General features: G+C 48.9%; 2 protein-coding genes across 2 annotated transcripts; both read right to left on the bottom strand.

Annotated features, from left to right (window-relative positions):
- Nucleotides 1–15,553: 15,553 nt before the first annotated feature.
- On the bottom strand, nucleotides 15,554–18,855 carry SPAAR (small regulatory polypeptide of amino acid response). Its single transcript, XM_040631591.1, has 2 exons — nucleotides 17,629–18,855; nucleotides 15,554–17,079 (listed from the first exon to the last, which is right to left on the bottom strand). Exon 2 carries the CDS (start codon nucleotides 16,738–16,740, stop codon nucleotides 16,504–16,506), a length of 237 nt encoding a protein of 78 aa, XP_040487525.1. The 5' UTR covers nucleotides 16,741–17,079; nucleotides 17,629–18,855; the 3' UTR covers nucleotides 15,554–16,503.
- Nucleotides 18,856–21,406: 2,551 nt separating this feature from the next.
- Nucleotides 21,407–22,407, bottom strand: HRCT1 (histidine rich carboxyl terminus 1). Its single transcript, XM_008695204.2, has one exon. The coding sequence runs from the start codon at nucleotides 22,206–22,208 to the stop codon at nucleotides 21,873–21,875; it is 336 nt and encodes a 111-aa protein (XP_008693426.1). The 5' UTR covers nucleotides 22,209–22,407; the 3' UTR covers nucleotides 21,407–21,872.
- Nucleotides 22,408–24,878: the final 2,471 nt, after the last annotated feature.

Below are 24,878 nucleotides of genomic sequence, written 5' to 3'. Positions count from 1 at the left end.
AAGTAGGTCATCTTTTTCAATATAATGCTACAAGTGGACGTCTGGCTGGCTCAGTCAGTAGAGCTTGCAACTCTTAATCTCTGGGTCATGAGTTCAAGCCCCACATTGGGTGTAGAGATTACTTAAAGTATAATGCTATAGTATTAGATAGACACACAGAACCAGGAGATTGAATAAAGAAAAGAAAATTTAACCATCTTCCAAGAAAGAAAACTAAGGGGCCTAGAAGTCCAAAGTCCTGTTTCACAAGTGGCATCCCCATGCCTTACTGTAGGGGTGCCAGATTTAGCAAATCAATATTCAGATGCCCAATTCAATTCAAATTTCAGATAAACAATACTTTCATAAATATACATATATAATATACATAAAAATACATACATTTAAAAGGCATATATTTTTAGTAGAAGTATATATACTTCTACTAAAAAGAGTTTCCAGTTTCCATTGATTATCCGAAATTGAAATTTTACTGGGCAAACTGTGTTTTATCTGGCAGCCCTAATTTAATATAAAACAATAAGAACAAAATGAGGAAAGTTTTACCTCAGTTTGCTGCTAGAAATCCTGTTCCCGTCTCTTATTTTGTCCCTTCCCCCAGGGAATGATTATTGCCAATATTCTGTCACAGGAATTGATCAGCTAGTTTCTTTATTTTCCAGACACTGTTGTCATTACACCTATAAAAAAAATACAGTGTATCTCTCAAAGGTAATGACATTTTTAACATAATATGCAATACCATCACCATGTATAAAATTTTTCAGTAATTTCTTAATACACTCAAATATCTACTCATTTCCAAATTTGGAATTTCCAATTGTCTCCTAATGTCCCAATCTTTTCTTTTTTTCTTACAGTTTCTTTGAATAAGGATCTAAACAATCCTCACATTGTACTTTGACCCTTTAAGTCTCAATTTCTTCATCTAACTGTGACCCCCTTATTACAGCCTGGATTTCAGGAAGGCAAGGCAGCAGAGATCATAACTGAACAAAAGCCGCAGTCTGAGGATGAGTCAAGTAGTCATCGCTTGGGATTTACAGTTCTTTTCCTTGGGTTCAAGTCACCCATTGCCATGTCCACAGTGTCCACTATAGCGGAGGGATCAGGAATGGATCCTCTTGGGGCACCTGGGTGGCTCAGTCATTAAGCGTCTGCCTTCGGCTCAGGGCATGATCCCGGAGTCCTGGGAGTCCTGGGATTGAGCCCCCATCAGGCTCCCCCACTGGGAGCCTGCTTCTTCCTCTCCCACTCCCCCTGCTTATGTTCCCTCTCTCGCTGGCTGTCTCTGTCAAATAAATAAATAAAATCTTAAAAAAAAAAAAAAAGGAATGGATCCTCTGCCCCATTCAGGTTGCCTCTCCTCTGTGCCACAAAGGTCATGGTGACCTTTGTTCTCAACCCTTGCTGCTGCCCAGGTAGGTGCCCCTCTCTCAGTCTGCCTGGGAACCTCTTCCCTAGAGACTTCCTCCCCTTTACCAACGCCCAAGCTCTGTGGTGTTTTAACCTCCCTGCTCCCTCGCATCAGAGCCTTCCTTCATCCCCTGCATCTGATCCTGGTTATTGATCACTGGGTGCCATCTTGTTTTCTCTTGGATGGAGCCAGAGACAATTTGAAATGCATGAATATGAAGGAGGCTGACGCACAGCCTCAAGGTCAAGTACCCATGAGACATTCAGAGTTTTTTAGCACAGTCCAGGCTGTCTCTTAATTTGTCATGTATACATTTTTATGCCACAAAAGTCACGGTCTCTTTCTTTCCTTCAGTTTGTGTCACTCCTGTTACCTAGCTTGGTGTGAGTCTCATACCAAAAGGGGAGTGGGTACATGATGGGTCCTACAAAAGAGGTAAGGAATGGGGAAATCCTGCCATATACAAATGGAGTTAGGTAGGACACATAGAATGTGCACAATAAATATTTGTTGGGTGGAACGGATGAACAAAATTAGCAAAAGGCACCAATCACAGTGCCTGACACATTGTGAATTTTCAATAAATACAACCATAAAATAAGTATTATTACTGGATGATCACTGAGGTCTCTCCCATCTTATCACCAAAGTTCTAAGGCATGAATGAGTCAGGATTGGGCCCACAACCAGCAGACACCGGAAGACCCACTTCCTTGGGTCCAGGACAGGGTGTTCAGAGGAGTTACTGCCTCTGTGGACTTCCCTTCCTCTTCAGTTACCTTCTCCCATTCACTCTGCACTAGTGGGGAAGGCAGGACATTGTCCCTAGAATCTTGGTGTAGCCACTTCACATTTCAAACTTTGAATGGCTCCTGGGATCAGCCCCTGTGCTGACATAATTGCTAAATCTTCACATCAACTCCAAAAGGGAGACAGGCTGGGTTCCTAGTCACATTTTATAGGTAAGAAACCTAAGGCTCAAAGAAAAAATAAATTTTTCCTGGCTCAAAGGGTAAGCCAGGACTCTGACCCAAATCCTTTATCTTCTGATTTCCAGGCCAATGGTAGTTCTTTCCATTTTCCCATTTCTTTGTGCTTTCAATCCAAATGATGATTTTTTTTTTCAGAGTACAAATTAACACATGCCCGTTATAGGAAGTCTGGGCAAAATCAAAGCAGTATAAGAAGGAATTCCATCCGCTATGGTTAACCGCTCTAAAAAGTTTGAAGTAATTTCCCTCCGTTCTGTCATGTTAATACATAAATACTTTCACATGACTGAGATTATATTGTATGTGCACATTTAAATCTTAGGATTCACTTAATTTTGTATCATAACTATCCCTACCATGTTACTAAAAACCCTTTGTTCACATCCTGTCAGTGCGAACAATCTTCCATTTTATGAATTTGCCACAGTTCTTGACTATGTCCCTAATTGACGGACAATTATTTTTCCAATATTTTTCTTGTAAATAATGATGAAATAAACATCTTTGTTGAGAAAACTTTATCTACTTCTTTGATTATTTCCTTAGGACTAAGTCCCTGAAGAGGACTGCAGGTTTGGCAGGTGTCTGGACCATGGTGCTGTCACCAGCAGCTCGAGGAAGGTTCTCTCAAGTTGATACACCTGTCATTCAGAAGCAAAGTAACTTCTAACTTCTTTAAGTAAATTTAATAGAAAATTGTAATCTTTAACTTTTCAATATAGGCTTTGTATGTTTTGAAACATATTGGTCTCATGTCTGACAACTTCGGTAGATAGAGAATTTACTAAATATTCCATTTGAAGTGCGGTAAAGATATTATGAGATCATGCCAAATTTCTAAGTGCCATTAGAGTAAGTTAAAAAGACCCTGTTGTTAACTAAGCTGCCAGATAGCAGAGGTCCACAAGAATGGATCTATCCGCAACTTCACCAGCCGCAACCCATCCTCCAAAGTCCAGACTTGAATAACCACCTGCCTATTTGACATCTGTACTTGGATGTATAATAAACCCTCAGATCAAATAAATCCAAAACAGAACTCTCAGTTTCTCAGCGCCGTTCTTCCAATTTGCTCCTTCCCCATTTTTCCCATCTAAGTAAATGGGGGCACCACCCCCTACCTAGTCACTCAGGCCAAGAACCTATGGATCGTCTTCATTTAGTCCATCCCTCACCCTCTACATCCCATGCAGCAGGGAGTCCTATTTGCCTCCTTCAAAATATATTGAAATTGGGCCCATTCTGTTGGTACACATGCTTCCCTGCAGGCTATTCCTCGTGTTTCAAAGCATGTATCTTCCCAGCTCAAAACCCTCCAATGGCGTCCTGTCGCACTTGGGAGTAAAATCCCAATTCCCACACAATCTGTGTCCTGTCCACCTCTTCAGCCTTGCCTCCAGCTGACATCCTTCCAAGTCCCTTTCTCACCATCAAACCTCCCAGTTCCTTTTTTGCTATGAGACTTGGCACATGCTTCGTCCACACCGTCACCTGTGCTACCCTTCATATCCCTCAGGTCTCTGCATAAAGGGCATCTTTCTACATGCGGAAGATGGATGCCCTCCCACCCCCTACACCTTTATTCTTCCCCACGGCACGCATTACCACCCAACAAACAATCTCTTCATTTCTTTGTTTACGGATTATCTCCCACTGGAGTGTCCACTCCATGGGGGAATGGACTTCCTCTGCTGTGATTATTGCTAACACTCAGTACCCAGCACAGGGCACAGTATAGTCATTAACATGCTCAAATAAATATTTGTTGAATAAATGAATGAGGTAGAAGGTTTTCACTATGAAGAAGGTGCATTAGGGGCGCCTGGGTGGCTTAGTCGTTAAGCGTCTGTCTTCGGCTCAGGGCGTGATCCCAAAGTCCTGGGATGGAACCCTACATCGGGCTCCCTGCTCCGCGGGAAGCCTGCTTCTTCCTCTCCCACTCCCCCTGCTAGTGTTCCCTCTCTCACTGGCTGTCTCTCTGTCAAATAAATAAATAAATAAATAAATAAATAAATAAATAAATAAAATCTTAAAAAAAAAAAGAACGTGCATTAGACTCACTTGAGCTTATGACAAAGAAGGACAAAGGAAAGGTCATTCTCTGCTCCCATTGGAAGAGCACTGTAAAGCGCAAACCACTAGACAAACGGAGATTATTATTATTATATCAATGTGGCATCATGCTACATGCTGTGTGCTCTGTAAAAATGGACATGACATACTGTCACACGAGTAAAGACAGCAGCTGGTTGAGATGCTCACAAAAGGCTCTCGACCAAGAGAAAGTTTGTTGTAAGTAGACTAAATTTCTGAGAATACTGGAGAGTTAAAGAGAGCATTTGGAAAGTAATCATTTCCATTTTAAGAACAGAACCTTGAAAATTAGTTTTGTTTTCAAATGCTAATAACAAATTAGTGTTTATCCCAAAGTAGTTATGTGTGGGAAAAGTGAATACTTTATTAATGAAGGTTAATCTACCTTAAAGCAAGGGGATCCCATTTCTGATTTCTGTATTTGCGCCCTGAAATTACCCAGCTGCGGGAAATAGACAAGAGTGTCATCTAGTGGTCACTTGCATGAACTACAGCTCCTTGAAAGGTCAAGTCAGAGACAGCTGTATCATATGGTCCATCTTGCCAGTAGTTACCAGATTTCCAGACTTCACACGTATAAGGATTTTTGTGGTTTTTTTATGGAGACTTATAAGGAGTTGTCAAGGTTTGGTTTTGTTGATTTAGGATGTTAAACAACAATAGCAAATACCACCTGCTATCTAAAAACAACAAAAAAACATTTTAACACCCCCCAAAATAGAAGGAACATAATCTCAGAATAAAGGAAATGTGCTTCAAGTTGCAGATATTTAGCTTGATAAAAAACGTACCACGCAATCTTTTCTTTCCTCAGCAGGAAAATGAGACCTGGAAAGCTTCACGGACAGGTACCAATGTGGAGACTGGTATTTGGGAACTCTGCTCACCCTCTGCTTAAACCCCCCCGACCAGGAGAGGCACTCCCCTTGACCACCTCCTTCCAGCCCTGAGACGATTTCCTTGTAACTTAGGGCAGAATTGTCAGCATCTACCCAAGGGTGCTGGTTTGGGCCTGAGAGTCTCCAAGAAGCCCCTAAACCCTTCTTTATTCTGATGTGTGAAAGCGGCTCTCAGATCCCCAGCGTCCACCTCCCCTAATCTCTTCCCTGGTCTGAACCCCCTAGTTCTTCAGCCCATACTTATACTCCCAGCCTGCAGGGCAATAAAGTACATTCTATGCCTTCCAGGGCTCCGGTTGCTACAAAGTTAAGGTCATAGACATTTGTAAACAGATCCTGTAAGAATCAGAAGTCTAAATTCTTTTCCCAGGCTAACCAGCTCAGAGCAGTACAGAAGTTTTCTTAGGTATCCACCTTCCTGACAAACCTACAGCAAGTACCTCGGGGCAGCCACGGTCTCTTATATTACAAATTCTATCGTCCATACCTTTAGGTAAGATCTCCTCGCAGACGCCGCCGTCTGAGTCACTGAGTAAGGCTGAGGTGTTTCATCTACCGCCTTCCATTACTGATCTTTCTTAGTCTCTTGCTAGGGGGCTGTGCTTTCAATGGGAAACAAATGGGTGAATATGCGCTTTCATTTGCTTCAGCTGCGAGTGATAGAAAGCTCATTCTCAACAGTGGTTTAGATAAGATGATTTATTTCCCTTCTGTATCCGAGCCAAGAGGTGGGTGAGGTATGGTGCCCCCACAATATCAGAAACCTAGGCTCCTTCGACCTTGTTCCATTCCAAGGTCAGTTTATGGTCCAGTGTGACTTGGGTAGCTCTAGCCATGACAGCCACGTTTTGGCCAGAGGGAAAGCAGAAAGGCAAAGTACGGTGCTCTCTACCTCAGACATTCCCCAGAAGTCGTACTTCCGTTGGTCATTCCTAGATCCAACGGAGGCTACATTGTTGTCGCTTTTCTCACAATAAGGAAGAAGGGGGACACTAAGATTGGGGGACAACTGGCTGTGTTCACAGCTTGTATGACATGTGCTTAGGATCAGACACAAGGTCAAGTGATTCCTGATCCAACCCTGGGGGCCAGCCTCTCTGGAAAATCGCTAAACTTGACACCAAATTGTATAGGACTCCACAATTAAAATCCCCTAAAATAAAATCCATGACCAGTGGGCAAAATGGGGACCCACAAAAATGTATCCAGTGAAATCGTGATCAAACAAATGGGTTTTTTAACTCAGATCTTCTCGATTAGTGTTCCTATGCAAGAAATCCTTCCTGGCATTTCTCAGAAATGCTAGGTTTTTCCAAAGCCTGAATCCTAATTAAAATAAGTTGAGAGATCTAGAAACCTGGGCAAAGTTTTCTCCCATGAGAACTAAAACTTAATGATCGAGTGGGGGGATGGGCAAACTCAGTGAAGGGGAGTAAGAGGAAAAACTTCCAGTTATAAAACAAATAAGCCACGGGGATGAAAAATACAGCACAGGGAATATAGTCAATAATATCACGATAACTGTGGTGACTGATGGTGACGACACTGTGGTGAGCATTTTGTAATGTAGATAATTGTGGAATCACTATGTTGTACACCTGAAACTAAGAAAATGTCAGCTATACTTCAATTTTTTAAAAAAGATTTACTTTATCAATTCGGGGACTGATTGTTGTATTATTTTATATTTTACTCTGAAAAAATAAAAATAAAAAATTTTTAGGATAGAAAAACAAAAAAACCAAACCAAACCAACCAAACAAAAAACCTAAACAATCAACATAGAGATGTCACTAGTTCAAAGGAATCCATGGATGTCAAATCAGAAGCGAGCATGGAGGACGCTGAAGCACACGCTGGAAAATTAAGGTGGACAGTTCCCGAATGAATCCCGTCGCCGTGTTAGGAGCAGTTGTGTGTGGGCGCTGGCTCGCAAGGGCTCCAGAGAGCAGCTGTGTGCGTCTCTCCCCAGCGCTCAGTGACATCACGTTGGGAGCGCGAAATTGACCATAGTGGGAATATTTTTACCTCCCTTCAGAAACCGGCAAATGCTACCTATCAGGGCTTTGATTTTTCTCCCAGGGTGTGGATTTACCAGCACACACTGGTTTTAAGTGTGTGTCTGTGGACTGGTCTGCTTCTAACAGTCAGTCATTTTCACAAATAAAATAAATATTAATAACTTTATGCACATAGGATACTTATACAAGTCCTATGAGTGGTGTTAGAGAAAATAACAAATTTTGAGGCAAAATAAGTCCCTCTATTGGCAATTTCAACAAGTGATTCTGTGGAGTGTTATTAACCTTCCCGGTGGGTCTGAATGTTAATATGATTTGAAAACTTCCCAATAATGGTTGCTGGCATTTCCATGTGTTCAAGTATTTTCACTACAGCCTACAGTTCTTTGTTAATATTCAATAAAAGAGATGCAAAAAAAGTACGATGTGATTGTTTTTGCAGAACACTCCAACATGGAATCAGAAACTGCACGAAAATCGGAATTGGCAAGAGCAATATTGAATTCAACAGCAAAATCAAGACTAAGGCAAGCAGACAAAATTGTCATTAAAAAAGGAAATGAGGGGTGCCTGGGTGGTGCAGTTGGTTAAGCATCCTGCTCTTGATTTCGGTTCAGGTCATGATCTCTGGGTCATGGGATCGAGCCCCGCATCAGGCTCCCTGCTCAGCGCAGAATCTGCTTGGGTTTCTCCCCTCCTCCCTCTGCCCCTCCCCCCTGTGCACGCACCTTTCCTCTCTCTCTCCCTCTCTCTCTCTCTCCCCCCCCAAATAAATAAATAAATCTTAAAAAAAAAAAAAAGTAAATGAACTTCTCTGAAGCGACATGTACCCTTAATAATCAACTTGAAGATGTTTGGGACACACTCTCAATTCAAAAACATTAGTGTAAAATGAAAGAAAGTTTTCTACATCTGGAATGCTTGTTGCAAAGCAAGTATCAAAACTATCAGATGGACTAATTCATGCTTTGTGTTTTTAAAGTTCGTTTTGTAAATCATAACTTTTAAATATCAAATATTTGCAGTGTTCTCTTTCCATTTTTAAGTGATTCTATTTGGCATTTCTTGTGTGTTACCATTCCCGTCCTTTTATCATTTTCTATATCCAGAGTCTGCATCAGGTAGAGATCAGTTTCACATGCTACTGAAATAATCTTGTCACAGTATATTGGTTTGTGAGGATAATAATAATATAAAACCATATTATTTGCTGAAAACTTCTAAAACCTTTAGTATCATAAGATCAGAAAATTATTCACTGTTTATTATTATGGTCTCTCATTTAAAAGCATGTAAATAAATATTACGAAAGATGCAGAATGATTTACAATGTCAGGAATCTTGAGAAATCCTAGAAATTTCAATTTGTCGTTCCTGGCTGTTGATATTAGTATCAGTTGGAAATTTGGAAACATTACTCTGGATCACTGATTTTCAAACTTTTTAAAGCAGCCAACCTTTACTATCAAAGTCCACCTTGGAAACAGAAGATGCAAAAGATATAAAAGGAAGCTCTGGCTGAAGGAGACAGAATTAGGAGATGGGATTCTGTCCCCAACGTTGCAACGAAATTGCTGAGTGACTTGGGGCCTGTCACTTAAGTGTCTCTGTCTTGGTTTCCTCACTTGTAAATTGCAACTGATGATGCTTTACCGGCCCCTGCCCCCCAGTTTTTGCGGGAGGCAGCTGAGACAATGCTCAGAAGAGCTTTGCAAACTTGGGACACCTTGTAGAGGGTTAAGTGCCAGACAGATAAAGGACGTCCACACACCGGATACACTGTTGTAATGTGAGCCCGACAGGGAGAGCCAAGACGGGAACCCCAGAGTCCATCCATCCTAGCCTCTTTTCTAGATTCTCTGCCAGTGCCTGTCCCTTTTAAGAGCTGGAGCTTCAAGATGTAAATAAGACCTCAGGTTTAAAGTGGAGTCATTCTGCACCTAGTTGGGATCAGGCAGCAGAATGCAGAAAATTACACTCCTCACATGAAAGTGATGGATTATAAAAAGGGAAGTGTGAATTGTGTGCAAGTTGCAAGTTCACCAAAATGGGAGCTGGGAAGTTGCATTTCAGTCTGGAACTGCCATAAAATGTAGAGGAATATGTCAGTTCCCCTCCCCGAACTTCAGATCTTCGGAACTATTTCATCTGTAAGAAGCCAGGAAGGCCTGGATGACTCCACATTTCCACGAGGATTCATGCTGCCCCGTTCCCCAGCTGAGCTCACACAGAAACAGGAATCAATTTTGTTCATCTGTGTCCGGAATGTTCTTGCTAAGTGGAGCTCTGGCCTTCCTCAGCCCGGAGAGCTCTTTTTGCAAATAACAGCTATTTTCTGAACAGTAGCAGTAAAGTTTGCTTTTCTTAACCTCTGCACAATCCTTAAAAAAAATATTATTGCATGTACTGAAAAGCAACACATGCTTGTTAAAATAAATTCAAGCAATGCAGAAGTACACAAAGTCAAAAGTACGTTTCCTCCTCCCTGCAAGCCTATCCCCCAGTGGTAACCATATCCTTCTAGACTTTCCATGTGTATATGTATGCATATACGCATAAGAGTAATTTAGGAGCTTTTTGTTTTTGCTTTTGTTTTCTTAAGGAGAAGTCGTGTTTATTTGCTCCCTCTACCCCGTTTCATGGGATCATTCTGTAACTTGCTATTTTTTCTCTATTTATAGTGGGCAGTTTCCAAGTCAGTACATTTTTGTAACGGTTATTATTCCATTTTGTGGATACACCATAATAATTCCAAGAGGGACACATATGTTTCCCTACTGGTGGATACTTTGATCTTTACATGTTTTTGCTATTCCAAATAATCCTCTAAAAAATAATAATACTGTAGGGGCACCTGGGTGGCTCAGTCGTTAAGCATCTGCCTTGGGCCCAGGGCATGATCCCAGGGTCCTGGGATCGAGCCCTGCATCGGGATCCCTGCTCCGCTGGGAGCCTGCTTCTTCCTCTCCCACTCCCCCGGCTTGTGTTCCCTCTTTCACTGGCTGTCTCTTTCTCTGTCAAATAAATAAATAAAATCTTTTAAAAATTTTTTAAATAAATAAATAGTAATACTGTAAGAACAGCCTTGGACATACATGTTTACACACATGGGTGGGTATCTCCCTGTGTTGGGATTGCTGGAGACGCACATTGCCCAACACCTACACAGAGCCTGACAACCCACACTGTTACTCTTAGCCTATTCCCAGCAGCATCTGTAAAGTGTGATTTCTATCTCCACATCCCTCCCTGCAGAGCACTCCTATCCCTGAGCCCAACGACTTTCTTCAGCTCTTCAGATGCCACCTGACTCAGCCAGGACTGGGATTAACTGGAGGAGCAAGTCGTGGCCTAAGTCTTGGTGCGCAATGATGGTCAAGCCAAGGATGCTTTGCTGTTGTAACTACACACTCCGTGGCTTAAAACAACTCATGTATTATAACAAATCTGTTATAGATAACAGATGTCTTGTCCTACAGCTCTGGAGGTCAGCGTCCAAACTCAGACCCCGTGGGCTCGTGTCGAGGGGTCGGCAGGGCTCGGTTCCTACCTGCAGGCTCTCGGAGAGATTCCATTTCCTCTCCAGCCTCTAGAGGCATTCCTTAGCTGATGGTCCCTTCTCTCTCCAGGTCTTTCTCCGACCTCTCTTGCTTCCCTCTTCCACATTTAAGGACCCTTTTGATTGTATTGGGCCCACCTGGATGATCCAGGATAACCTTATTTTGGGTCCATTTGGTTTTCCACTGTGATTCCATCCGCAAGAGTAATTCCCCTTTGGATGTAACAGGACATAGTCACAGGTCCTGGGGCTTAGGATGTGGACATCTTTGGGAACCCATTATTATGCCTAGCACAGATACCAAGAGCCTGAAGTTGAGATCAAAGCCCATATAGGAGACTTCCAAAGAGGTTAGAATATATGTGAGGAAGATCCCTCTAGGGACCAGGCGGGCAGGGGTGGGGTGAGAACAGGGAGGTCAGTCGGAGGATATTACAGTGGTGAAGTCCGTGCAAGGACAGCAACAGTGAAGCTTTGTTCACGTGTGGATTTCCCTGGATCTCTGACTTTGAAGAAGAAAGGGGTCTTTGCCATACACAATCCTCATGAGCCGCCCAGGAAGCCTCAGGCTGATAAACATCTGTCAAGAGCGGAACCTCAGCCCCCAGCCAGCCCACCACAACCTCCCTGAGGCTTCGCACCTGCAGGGGTACCGGATTCTGTCCTGTTGTGTCTAGAGGAAGTCAGAGCGGGAAGATCCTCTAAACCCAGCTGTCAGGAGGGGCTCACCCCTGCCCTGCTTTTCCTCCACATTCTTGGCCCTGCAGCCAGGGAGGTGTTTCTCTCTGGACAGGCTGGATTCTGGAGTCAGTAGGCCATGAAATAACATGTTTTCCGGAAAAGTACCTTCCTTAAAGGAAACCACTTGTTCCAAGGAGTAGAAAAGGGTCATTGTGTCTTGCCAGGCCCCCACTTTCCTTAGGATATGGCACAAAGCTTCCGTCCAGGGAAACCCAGGGCAAATCAGATCCCCAGGTGCTCTGGCCTTCCCTTCATTTTGAAGATAGGAAACAGGTCTGCTGAGAGTTTGCCAGAGCCAGACCCCATTTATGGACGAAAAGGACAGTTGAGCTTTGCACCTGCAGGTTCCTGCCACAGCCGAGCTGTAAGACATTTGTCCAAAGTGCTTCATAGGGGGCAGCTAGGTTCCTCAGCTACAGAACAGAGGGGATGGGGTGGCTGTGAGCACTGAGAAGATCTACAGAAAGCGTGGAGCTCATGCATAGAAGTCCAATAAATAGGAACTGGTAACAGCAGTAGAGGGAACGGAGAGAATACTGGATTCAGAAACCCGGTTCCAGTGAGGCTCTGCCCCCAGGTTGCTTGGTTGACCTTGAGTGGCCCCTTCCCTTGCTGCCCCCAGACAAACACTCCTGGCTGTGCTGGCCTTCCAGTGTCTCTGTCCTTGCACTGCCACCTCTTCCCCTGGGAGACAGAGGCGCTTGCTGCTGGCCTGTTCCAGAGCCCGTCCCTCTTCTTATGCAACAGGCTGCACTGGGCGGAAGGGCAGGAGCACCTGGACCACCATACACCACACCACACACACAACACACACCTCATGCACATACACACTCATGCCACACACATCACACACACACACCAACATACACCTCACCCTCACACCACATACCCCACGCACACTCTTGCACCCACACACTCCACACACACAAGCAAAGTAAGATTGTAGGGGGAGCTCATCCCTTCTCTGGGTCATCCTTCCAGACTTTCCTTAATCCCAGCTACCCATACCCATCTCTCAGCAGATGTTCCTGCTTCGCTGAGAAAACAGACCATCTGGCATGACACGCTCATCTCCCTTCTCCCCCCGACAAGCAAGCACGCAGCATTTACCTGCATCCCCGAACATCCTTCCCAGCAGCATTGCTGCACCCGCATGCCACCATCCAGGCCTGACCCCCCGACCCCTTCCTGAGCTCTGACTCCCAGGCCCATCCTGGGGACGCCTCTGTGGGTCTCTTCCTTGCTGGTGTACTGTTAGTGTCTCCCTCCCCAATCCTCCTTGCTCAACCTCCTTCCCATTCCTAAAAATAATAATCACCTTTCCCTCAGCGTGGTGCCATTCTGGTCAAAATACATCGCTCTTCTTCCCTTCAGATTATCTTCAACTGCAACCTCCCCTTCCCAGCTCCCACTGATTCAACTGCCCTTGCACACCCACAAATGCACGCACACAATACACACATGCGCGTGCACACCACTGTCGGGCCACTCCCTTCACTCCTCTCAAACTGTTCTCACCAAGGTCAACGTCAACCCTCATGTTGCAAAATCCAAGGTCTCTGCTCTGTGCTCACTGTCACCAGCCCCCCTGATGCTTTCAACCAGCTGACTCGTCCTCTCTGAGAACCACTTTCTCCCTTGCAAGGTTGCCAGAATAAATATAGGACACCAGTTAAAACAGACTCTCAGATAGACAACAAATAATGCTTTAGTATAAGTATGTCCCAAATATTGCATGAGACATACTTATACTAAAAACTTTTCTTTTTTGTCTATGTGAAATTAAAATAACTAGATGTCCTGCATTTTTACTTGCTAAATCTGGCAACCCTACTCCCTGCTTCTCTGTCCCATGTGCTCCCCACCCTCCTGTCCCTTCTTCAGCTTCTCCTCCTCAGCCCCCTCCTTCTATCAGCCTGCTGCAGGATGCTGGCCTTGCCTACCTTCCCTCCTCAAACTCCCTGATCTCTGGGACAGCTTCTCCCACACCCTCAAGCCCTGCTCCACTCAAGGCTGGCCTTGCCCAGAGTCTCTCTAGCTCCTTTGTAGCAATAGCAGATTGCAATGCTGGCGTGTGTTGTGTGTGTGTGTGTGCGCACACGTGTGCTTTGAAAGACTATCTGTCCAGCCCAACAAGCAAGGCTGCCTCTCCGTTGTCTTCATCGTCTATTACCCAGAAACGCGCTGGCCCAGTGTGGCAAGAAGTCCTTCCCTCGGGAGCTGGCTGTTGTCCAACCTCATCTCCTCCCACTGAACTGCCTACTCCCTGCCCCTGCATGTTCTCTGAATCACTGCTCGTGCTGCTCCCTCTGGAACACTCTCTCCCAAACTCTCCCTGTTGAAGTGCCCTCTTTGCTTCAGGTCTAGCTTGAGGGCCACCTCCTCCCAGGTTTCCCTGGGTCTCCCAGCTCTCCCTCCCCTGAGCACCTGAGTGTGTTAGCTGCAGCCTTGTCCAGGTCACTAAATTGGGAGTTCACCAAGTGCTGGGACCACGTTTGGTTGACTCCCACGTTCCCTGGGCAGAGTCCGGTACACAGTCGGTGCTCAGCCAGTGCGTATTGAATAGAGGGGTGAATGACTAAGAGAACAAGTGACAGAATGAATGAGCAAATGCATGAGGAAGGAAGGAAGGCTCAGTGAGTTGATGGATGGATGGATGGATGGATGGATGGATGGATGGAAGGACGGGGGGATGGATGGATGGAGATGGATGGATGGCTAGCTAGATGAGTGGGTGGGTGGATGGATGGATGGATGGGTAGATAAATGGGTGGATTAGCAAGCAAACAAATGAGGAAACCTCAGGGCTTGACAGACTGCCCATTGCCTGAAGAGTGAGGTCAGGCTTCCCATCCTCGCTTTGTTTTCATAGTCATGTGATTTCAGCCTGCAGACCCTCCTTCCACTGACCCAGGAAGGTTGTGCCCATGCAGCACAGGAACGAGCTCTAGCCCTGGGGTCCTGATACTTGGGTCCAGCTGAAAGGCACCTGACCTGGACGAGGGCTGACTGTGTGCTCCCCTCCCAGACCTCGCACTGCTGTCTCTGCCCATCTGGGGCTTCCATGCCCAGGTATTTCGTGTCTAGACATGCTCGCCTACCTCTGATGTCTGGGCACCTCTGAGAACAGGCCCCCGCTGAGTTGTGAGAAAGGCACCACCCAGGACCCCTTCAAGGACGGACTTCAGGGACAGCCTCAGCCACAGAGCTGCTTTGCCGGAGGTCAAACCTTGGGGGACAAGGAATGGGGGTGGGCAGCACTCAGAGACTGAGCAAAGGTAGAAGGCAGGTATTAAGGGCCTGCATTATGATTTCACTTTTTCCTCTATCTAGTCCTGCTTTCTCCTCCTTCCCCTCACAGATGTTGACCCCTATAAACATCTTGTACCCCGAGCTTTGCCTCAGTGTTCATTTGTGGAGAACGCAACCTGCCACAGTTCCCTTCCGTGTGTATCTATGAAGGCCCTGTTTGGGGGCTTTCGGGTCCAGAGTAACCAAGACAAGCTCCCAGGAACTCCTGTTCATGGGCTGTGCCTCTCCCTTCCCCATGCTCCCCTGCGCCATCCCTCTCTGCCTGTGTGGCCCCAAGCCTCTCTCTGAGAGTCCTTCCTGTGGCCAAGATGGCCTGTCTAGGTACCGATAGAGGCCAGACCCCTGTCAAGGTCAGTTTTGCCCCCTCAATAGGCAGGTCCTAGGAGAGCTATCCGTTCAGGGCTGAATGGAGACATATGAACCGGGAGACCCAGAAGTTTGTACCCTTCAAACTATATTCTAAATACGGCACAGCATTTATTTCCTGGTACAGAAAAAAAACGCAGATTTTCTATTAATAAAAACTGAGCATCTCTTTATTTGTGATGAAAACAAGAGCTTTGTTACATGCTTTCGATGTAACATAACATTTTAACTTATTTGGAATTATCTTTCAGTTCACTATTTTTCTATCATTCCTAAGTGACGCAAGTCACTCACATTGCCTAAGAACAGAAGTGACCTATAAGAATACATTAATAAAGTTTCATCCAAAATATGTTTCCAAGTCTTCTTTCTGGCTTTCCTGTTAATCAAACAGCTTGTACTTTTCTGTGACTGGTTTTTTTTTTCCTCTTCTGTTTCCTTTTGTAGTTTTCAACCCTGGTTCTTGAGAGACCTACATAAGGATATACATTTTCAATTATAAAGTAAATCGCTGCTTCCCAAAGAAGCAGCCCCTTGGTTGCAGAATTCCAGGGCTGATTTCAGGCAACCGACAGGTCTCAGGGTTCCGTTCTGTGCGATGTGCCATTGCAAAGAATCAAACGACTTGATCAGAGGGGCAGATAAAAATGTAAAAATGTCCACTCGAGGGCGCTGTTTCTTCTGGTGGCAATAGAACCAGTTTCACGGGCATGCTGGGATAACCTGAGTGAACTAGCTCTCTGTTCACAATAAACTCCAGTTATGTTGCTGTCCCCTGAGTAACTCAGAAGAGCTGGCCCCGTGCAAGCCGACGCTGCCCAGTCACTCACTCTTCAGGCCTCTCCCAGGCCCCATCCTGTGGGCAGGGTCCAGCTGAACGCTCAGGGGGTCAGAGCTGAATTTCACCTGGTCCCAACCCTGCAGATCTCCCAGGATGGCGGGCACAGCAAGCTGGGATGGGATGGGATGGGGAGTTTGCCGAATACAACAGACGGGGAAGGCCAGGAAGGCCAGACTTGGAGGAGTGGGACACCAGGGAAGGCTTGTGGGGGGTGAGTGGGTCTGACCCACCAGCAGAACAAATCCTGAGGGCTGTGAGGCCTCACATGAAGGTCCAGAAGTCCCGGGCACCCGCCGTCGCCGCCACCGGCTGGGCATGGCGACCCGGCCCCGTGAAGAGAGAAGCCTCCTGGTGAAATGTGGCCACCGTGAAGCTGTGGCCAGGGCCCCCCTGAGGATCTAGGGCCCTCGAGTCACAGCTAAAGCAGCAGAGGAGGCAGGTGATGGCTACGGTGACCAGAAACAGCACCGCCACCACTCCAATCACTGCTGTTTCCATGGCTCTGCGTGGCAGCTGACCTGCTGAGCACCGGGGGTGTGTCTTAGAGCCTTAGCTCCCCATCCGAAACAGGGGGCTCTGGGTGGTAGCAGGCACCCTGCTCTTCCAGCCGCGCTCCTTGTGGGCTCCTAGGCAGATGCTGGTCTGAGGCCCTGGGTCACGGCCCCACTAGGACGTTGGGCACTCCTCATTGCGCCAGTCAGTCCTCAGTTGGGCTCTGTTACTGTTTTCTAAGCCTCTGGCCAGGATCCCAAGAGCCGTGGTCAACTCCACTGGCAGCTTCTGGAAGAAGAGCTGTCCTGAAAGATGTGAGCTCAAGACTCCCTCAACTCGGAGGGGCTGAGAAAGAGGGAGCAGAAGACTTTGCTCAGAGGGAATCTTGCCAACCCGGCCCTCCGGTGACGCCTACCCATCTCAAGAGAGTTTGTCTGCTCAGACAAAAGACAAAATACTCCCCCTCCTGGGGATCCAGGATGAGCCTGGGCTCCTCCCCTGGAAGAACCTTGAGTCGGCCTCTCTGCTGCCTCCTGAGCAACCGGACGCGGGCAGGGGGCGGGAACACAGGTGCGGAGGAAGGCAATGCCAGCCCTGGGCAAGGTCAGGTGGGGGCATTGCAGGGTCGCCACAAGGGCCATGGGGCCTTCGGCAGGGGCTGTGGTCCCTTTCACTCGACCTCCTTTTTTCTGCATGGGCCTGGGACAGTGCTGTTTAGAGAGGGCAGGGTATGCTCCTGACAGGGCCTGAACCCCTTCGACGACTTACGACGGGGCTCCTTTTGCAGGCAGGTCCTGTTCCCGAGAAGCCCTGTTCTGCGTGGCCTCCCCCAGCCCTCCGTGCTGCCCGCTCACTCACACCTGCTGCCCACACTCACGTGCTATGACCACTTACCCCAGGCTTCCCCAAGTGACCGGGCGGGCTGTATGTGGCGCCATGGTCTCCTGACCTGGGCGCCACCCCACGGGCCAGGGCATGGCGCACTCATCCCTGGGTGCTGCAGCCTTTGTCCTGCTTCGGACAAGGCTCCGAGATGTCTGAGTAGTTGTAAGCACTTCCTGAATTCCTTCCTCCAATTGTGAGTTGGGCCCAGGACCTGCACAGCTGCCTGCCCCCTTGGTGACTGCCCTTACCCCACCCCCACGCACACCCACTCCATTCCAGCCCTGCGCAGTCGGGTTCTCCACTTAGCCGTTCCGGGTGAGGGGTGAGCCGGCCAGGCCGCTGAGTAAGTCCGCCAGAAGGGCTGCACCCTCTCCCTCAGTCACACCTCTTCACAGCTAAGCCCCTGAAACTTATCCCACTTCCAGAAAGGAGGCTTTACCCAAACTATGAGGAATGGAGTGGAGAGAAACAATGCTTCCAGGTACCAGACACAGCCAGGCATTATCTCATAGAATGGCTCCAGCAACCCTGGGAAGTGATCTCGTCTCCATTTTACAGACAAAACGCATATAGTCAGAAGTTAAATGACCTGCCTGTAGCCTACAGCTAATTAGTCATTGTGATAACAAGAGCACCAAATGGCTGAAGGGGGGCCTTCCCTCCTTTCCATCCTAGCTCAGTGCTCTTCCCAGGTACCTCAGGGCCACGGAGCATTCACCTCTTTCTGCAGTTTTACTGATCAGAGTGCAAAGGCCCAGAGAGGACAAAGGGCCAGCCAGAGGTCACACAGCCTGGGTGCTTTGCAAGTTCTCCAAGGCCCCAGGGAATTTTCTTTAGTACCAGTGTTAGGAAGCTGCTTAAGGGCAGAATGAGACAGTGACTATGTGGGCTACATGAAGCCTGTCAAACTCTCACTCTTCCCTTTTCCAGCATGAGCTCAGGGCTCTTCCTCTGCATGAGCAGCACTGGGCAAGCTGCGCCCATGGCAGGAAGCTGGACACCTCGAATTATTGGTATTAACTGGGGCAACCAGAGCAGAGAGAAGGAAACATGATGAGCCAATCTGCTCTGGGTGGTTTCAGGTTGAATTAACAAAATCAACTCATGGATTCAGAAGGTGAGAGGCACCAGAGGAATCAGGTTTCAACTGAGTTATTTGTTCTCTGACTTCTGGTTGCTGGTTCTTTGTGGATGCAGAGAGTCGGAGGCGGCTTATGGTAGGTGCACACTTTTCAGCAGTTTTAAACTGGAATAAGGGGCGATTGCTCAGCCCTCTTATCTTCTGCTTTGTATCGGTTTCCTTATCGGATCCTGAGATTTGGGGGCCCTTCCTTGATTCATCAGAAAAATAGGCCTTCTGGTCCGTTCTCACAGCAGGCATTCAGTATTTGAACGGACGCTGTGTGGCACAATGAGAAGGACCTGGGTTGTGTTGTGAGGACAGGGGCAGCCTGCTCTGAAGGCCCCTCGGGGTTTCACATCGCACGGACAGTCTGCCATGTGGGATGACCAAGACGGCATCTCGAGCCCAGGGCAGAAGGAGCAGCCTCTGATAAAGACGGACGAAGTGCAACTGCCTTGAGCACAGTGCCCATTCAGGCCAGGATCCTCGCCCCTGCCCATCCCCCCACAGCCCTGTCCTGTGACAAGTGGCAGCAGCACTATCAGGCAAGTTGGAAAGATCAAGACACCCATACCTGCTTGCCCATGGCTCAGAGATGTTTGTACTAAGGGTTTTTCCTGGGTATCTTCTCTTCTTCTCAGGATACGCAGCCACTGCCCATGGACCCCAGACCCCGTGGGACTCCCCAAGGTAACTATTACTTAGATACGTATGTGTCTTCCCCTAGCCACCATCGTCAACTGATCAGAAAAAGACTACATCCCACGCTTTCCCTTACATTAGCGAGGGCAAAGACGGTGGCAGACATCCTGGAACAGAAAGGGCAGAGTTCTCCCAGAGACTCCAGGCCACACTGAGGAGAGGCAGGCCAGCCGAGTCTGACATGGGGCTCTGCAGAGAGATGAGGGAGAGCGGACGTCCAAGCCAACAGGCCACACACGTCCATCTGTTAAATGTTTCCCACTTTTCAGACCCCCAACACCGGGTATGGAGTGGGAACCCAAGCCCCCTCAGCAAGGCCCCAGGAGCTCGGAGGCCTAATCCTCTTGAGGCCCTACTGCTATACTTGGTGTCCCACAAGCCCCAAATTTCTGGCAGTGGTTATTCCAATCGTATTTACTTTTCCAGAGAGCATGAGGTTCTGAGAATTTTTCCTGAGCATCTGTTGTGTTGGCTGGTTCTGTGCTGGGGGCAGGGAGCCCTCAAAGCTTCTCAGATCTAGGAGAGCAGGGGCCCCTGAATCCTGCCATAAATCTCAGGGGAAGGAGACAATGTAATCATGTTCCAACAGAATACAAAAATACTAATAACAAATTGGAAACCTATAGGAGGGAGCAACAAACTCTTCTTGAGCAAAGACCCAGAGAGGGGAAGGTACAAGGTGTTTCCTGGAGCCAATGATGGAGCAGTGTGGACAGGACAAAAGGAGCAAGGGGCAGGAACCAGATCAGGGGGCTCTGAATAGCAAACTGAAAAGAAGGGACTTTCCCCCTAGGGTGATGAGGTGTTTCGGCAGACCCCTCAGGCCACAGTGCAGAGACACTTCAGAAAGGGAAGGGCTGGAGATGGGCAGAAATCCAGTGGGGGTGGGGGCAAGCTAGGGCAAACATGGGAATGTGGGAGGGGAGGAGGATTTGAAGGACACAGCAGAGATAAAATCAGCAATACATACTGACGACCCATCGCCCACTTTCCCAGCCCAGAAATCTAGTGCGGTTGTCAGTGTGAATTTGGCTCTCTCTCCCCCTCACACACCCCAGCCCTCATGGAGAATCCACGGGGAAATAGAAAAGAAACAGGATGTTCTGTTCCAATGAGTCACCAGGCCCCTGACTTTCTGGCTTATTCTAGAGCCCCTCCCCACCACCTCTCCTGGCCCCCGAGGCTCTCCTCCCTCCACTTCCCACCCAAGCACAGGCTGAAGGCCTCAGAACAAGATTTCCTTCCTCCCTGTGGAATTCTGCCAGCTATTCATGGGATATTTGGAACATGCCTCCAGGCTTTGGCAAGAAGGAGTCTCTGCTATCTATCCCATTTTAGGGAAGAGGAAACTGAGATCCCCAGGAGGCAAGCACTCTCCTAAGGCCACCCAGCACCACCTCCTCCAGTTTAAAGAACCTCTCCACCCCTCTGATATACAGAGACCCCCGTGGGCACGGGGAGCTGGAGACTCAAGGCTTGGATAAGAAACCCTGACCCAGTTACCAAGGAAAGAGTGAATTCAACACAGCCTGCAGAGTGAGGCGTCTGCAGGTCTCAGAGCTCAGTCTGCCCTGGAGATGGGCTAGGAAGAGCACTGGAGGTAGAGCCCTTGGGGGCCAGTCTGGGTGGCCTCATCGCTCTTCTCCCTGAGCCCCTAGACTGTCCTACAGAAGCCCAGAATCCCCCTGGTACACAGAGAGCCGGCTCTGGGCAGGGCTGCATGCAAACCCTGAATCCTCCCTCAGAGCCTGGGTCCCGAACTTTACTTCCCTACTGCCCTGGAGCACCACAGGGCCCGTCCGGGTCCCCCCCCCTGCCCGTGCACAGCCGGCCCTCCAGCACCAGGCAGAAGGAGCCTGCGCCGGGCATTCATTTCTCTGCGGAGAGGAAGGTCCCAGGGCACAGCAGACATGCCTGGCTGCTCCCTCTCCCACCTGAGTTACAATCAAGAGCCTCTTCACAAAAGCTTCTCGGTGGTTATTATTTTCTTGCATCAAGCACAAGCGAATTGCCCTTGCGGCCTCATACTGCCTTCTCCAAATACAAGGGCGGTGCGAGCAGCTCCCAGCTAGCCCCGGGCCAGCGGCCTGCGCACAGTAGTTGGAAGACAGCACTTCAGAGATCGCGGCACGTCTTCGGTGTGTCCACCTGCACCGGTGTTCCCTGGGAGTTACAGTCACGAGGCGGTGTCCATCCCCAAAGGACCCCCCTGCTCTCACCCCGTCACCCTCCAGTGAGTGCAGGGCCACCCCCAGTGGCCCTCGGTTCTCTCCTCATCGTAGCCTGAGGCGTAGTTTGCAGAAGAAGTCCAGCAGGACCCAGGCACAGTACCCGGCGTTTACCACAGAGACGCCCCTCTGCACGGGAGCACGGGGGTCCACGGAGTCCTGGTGACAGCAGGGCAGGCAATCGCCGCCCTTCCCGGGTGTTAGCGGCGGCCACGGTGGGCGTGGTGGTGGGCGTGGCGGTGGGCGTGGTGGTGGGGGGCTTGCTGGTGGGCTTGGTGATGGTGGAGGTGGTGCTGGTGGCCCACATGGTGCGTGTGAGACACGTGGCCAGGATGACGGAAATAGTGAAGGTGTCCCAGGTGGCCCCGGCGCGGGAAGAACCAAGGCTGGGCCCACCGGACTCGGTTTCTCCTCGCTGCAGGCCGGTTCGTCTCCACATCGTGGTCCTGGCGTCCCCGGCACAGGCAGGCGGCCACCAGCAGCAGCAGCAGAACGGCCACAGCAGTGCCTATGACCAAGCCCACGAGGCCTAGCATCTGGGAGCTGGACAGTCCTTCCCCTCGGCAGCTCCTTGCTGCTTCCTCCCCTTCAGCAGCCTCTGCTCAGCCCTCACAGTCGCAGGACCTTGTTGTCTCCGTTTCTGCGGGCTGGAGAGCAGCCAGGGAATGTGGGCGCAGCCTCTTTGGGCTGGAGCTGCCTGCCAAGCGCGAGGCCAGGCGACTGTTAACTCTGGGGAAGTCCGTGGGGAGGCTGGGTGTGGACAGAGGAGCTGTCAGGCAGGGCTGTGGAAGGAAGAGCCCTGAGGCTGGGGACAAGAGGTCCAGGGCCCTCCATCTCCGCCACCTGGCCAAGTGACCAGGCCGGCCCCTTCCCCTCCCTGGACTCAGCTCCCTCCACTCTTAGACAGTACAACATAGCGAGTAAGAATGTGGGTTCTGGAACAATACAACTCACTAGCTCTGTGACTGTGCACAAGTTACTTAACTTCTCTGTGCCTCGATTTCCTCATCTGCAAAATGGCCAATAAGAGTACTTTCCCGCATACATAGGGTTTTCTAAGGATTCAAGGAGTTAAGATTTATAATGCACTTAAACCAGTCCCTGACACACATTTGCCATCAATATTATTGTAGTGGAGTGTGGACTGGGGAGATCTCAGCATTTGAGAGTCTCTGGCTCCCTGTCCTTCCACCCGAGTCCTCCAGGACAGGGACAGGCCCTGTGGAATGAATTGTCCTGTATTTCAGGAGCTCAGTGAGGTACCGCAGGCAGATTTCCAACATTAGGGAAGCTGAACCCTGTCTCTAGGTCCTCAGACCCACCCTGTCTGGGTGTTAGCCCACGCTTAGGAGGCTGGAAGGAGGCTGCTGAGCTCAGAGAGGCCAGACCCTGTCACTGCCTCCCGGTTCCCCGTTCAACAGTCTTGACTGGCCATAAATGGCAGGCTTCTGGCTCCATCCCATACCTTCTGCACAGCAGGAGTGACATGCCATTCCTTCCTGGTGAAGAATTTACAGAGCAGGCAGGACCTGAGCACTCAGACTCCCCTGCCCCTCCTAGTCCGAATCTCCTCTGTTCATCCTAAACAAGCACTGCCCATCGGCTTGCATGCCTCAGGGCCAGGCACCCACTCTCTCCCTGGGGAGCCCTTTCTGCTGTGGGCTTGTCAAGCCATCCTCAGAGCCCCTCTGCACCTGCGGGAGATGCCCAGGGGCCATCCACAGCAAGGCCCCCGCCCTTCCTATCCTTCGCTGGTGAGTGCCCATCTCCCTGCCACCTGGAGGAAGGTTTTCAGCAGCCAGCCCCTGTGTCCTTAGGCCAGCCCCTCCCCTCTGACCCTGACCCAGCCCGGTTCCTCCTCTGGAAAAGTGCCAGGGCAAGCAGTGACCTCCAGGGACTTTCCCCCTCAGACCTCAATGAGATGAGCTCTCTCAGGGAGGCCTCAAACCCTTAGTGAAAACCTTCTCTGGATGAAAACGCCAAACATTCCCTTCAACCAAATTGGACCCAGGGGGCAGCAGCTCTAATGAATCCAGGGGCCTCTGCCCTCAGAGGGAAAGCCACTTAAACTTTTAATGATGCCAGAGTGAGAACTCCCTCCTATGGCTTCTGGGGCCCTGGGAGCCCAGCTGTCTTCTCTCAGGGCCTGTTAAGGAGGGAAGTCTGCTGGAAAGAAGAGGAGGAAGGCAAACAGAACTTTCTCCTTCTTCTCTAAGGAGACTCTCACTCCACACCAGCAACAGGATGGGAGCAGGGCCCTGCAAACTGCAGACATGCAGGGCTTCATTCAGCACAAAGGGCCTCTTGGAATCACCCAGACCCAGCCTTCACTGAGAGTTAGAGAAACTGAGGCCAGAGAAGGGAAGCAACTTGCTTAAAGTTTGCCAGGTTTGTGGGCTATTCTGTACAGCAGGTAACAAAGACAGAACTATTCCTGGAATGAGGGAGGCATCCAGAGTGAGAGTCTGAAATCAGCTGGGGACCTTCTACAGAGATAACAGGGACAGGGATGGGCAGATGTGGATGACGCTGAACGCCCCACCCTCTCACACACACAGGACGTGACATTTGTTTTCTTAAGTGCAGAGTCACTTCCCATCAGACAGAAGATGGGATCCCAGAGTGGGTATTTGATGAGACGCTTTGAGCTGTTGGGGAAAGGTATAGACTTCTGGGACTGCAGAAGCAATTGAGACCTTCTTGGAGGCCTGACTGGACGCAAGGGTTTGCAGGACTGATGACTTTAGAGGAATGTGTGGTTGCATCAGAAAAGCTGTTCTATAGCATTGTGATTGTATTTCTCCCATAGGGTTTGGTCTTCTGCACACTCCACAGGCTGCCTTCCTAGCTGAGGGACTGGAGTTTCATATCATGCAGCTGATAGGTCAGCCTTTTGGAGTTCCTGTCATTTGGCTTCATGCCCACACTTTCCAAGGCACACAGACTTATGCATGCACTTACATGCCTGTGTGCCCTTGTAAACTGCTCTGTGGGTAAACGCATGCACCAAAGTGCGCATATACTCATGCACACACGCACGAGTGCATTCAAGCTCCATACAAGCTCACAAACTTGTGCTTATACTAGGTACAAGCTGGGCTTAGCTGTCCCGCGATCCAACCGTTGTTTTCAGTAATTGGTGGCACCACCTAGTGGTGAAACTATAAAAATCAGTTTCATATTCCGACCCGCCAAAAGTTACAGTC

Source organism: Ursus maritimus, unplaced genomic scaffold, assembly GCF_017311325.1.
Source record: "Ursus maritimus isolate PB19 unplaced genomic scaffold, ASM1731132v1 scaffold_17, whole genome shotgun sequence".
Lineage (NCBI taxonomy): Eukaryota > Metazoa > Chordata > Mammalia > Carnivora > Ursidae > Ursus > Ursus maritimus.
The sequence above is the reverse complement of the archived record's forward strand: the minus strand, read 5'-3'. Positions and strand labels throughout refer to the sequence as shown.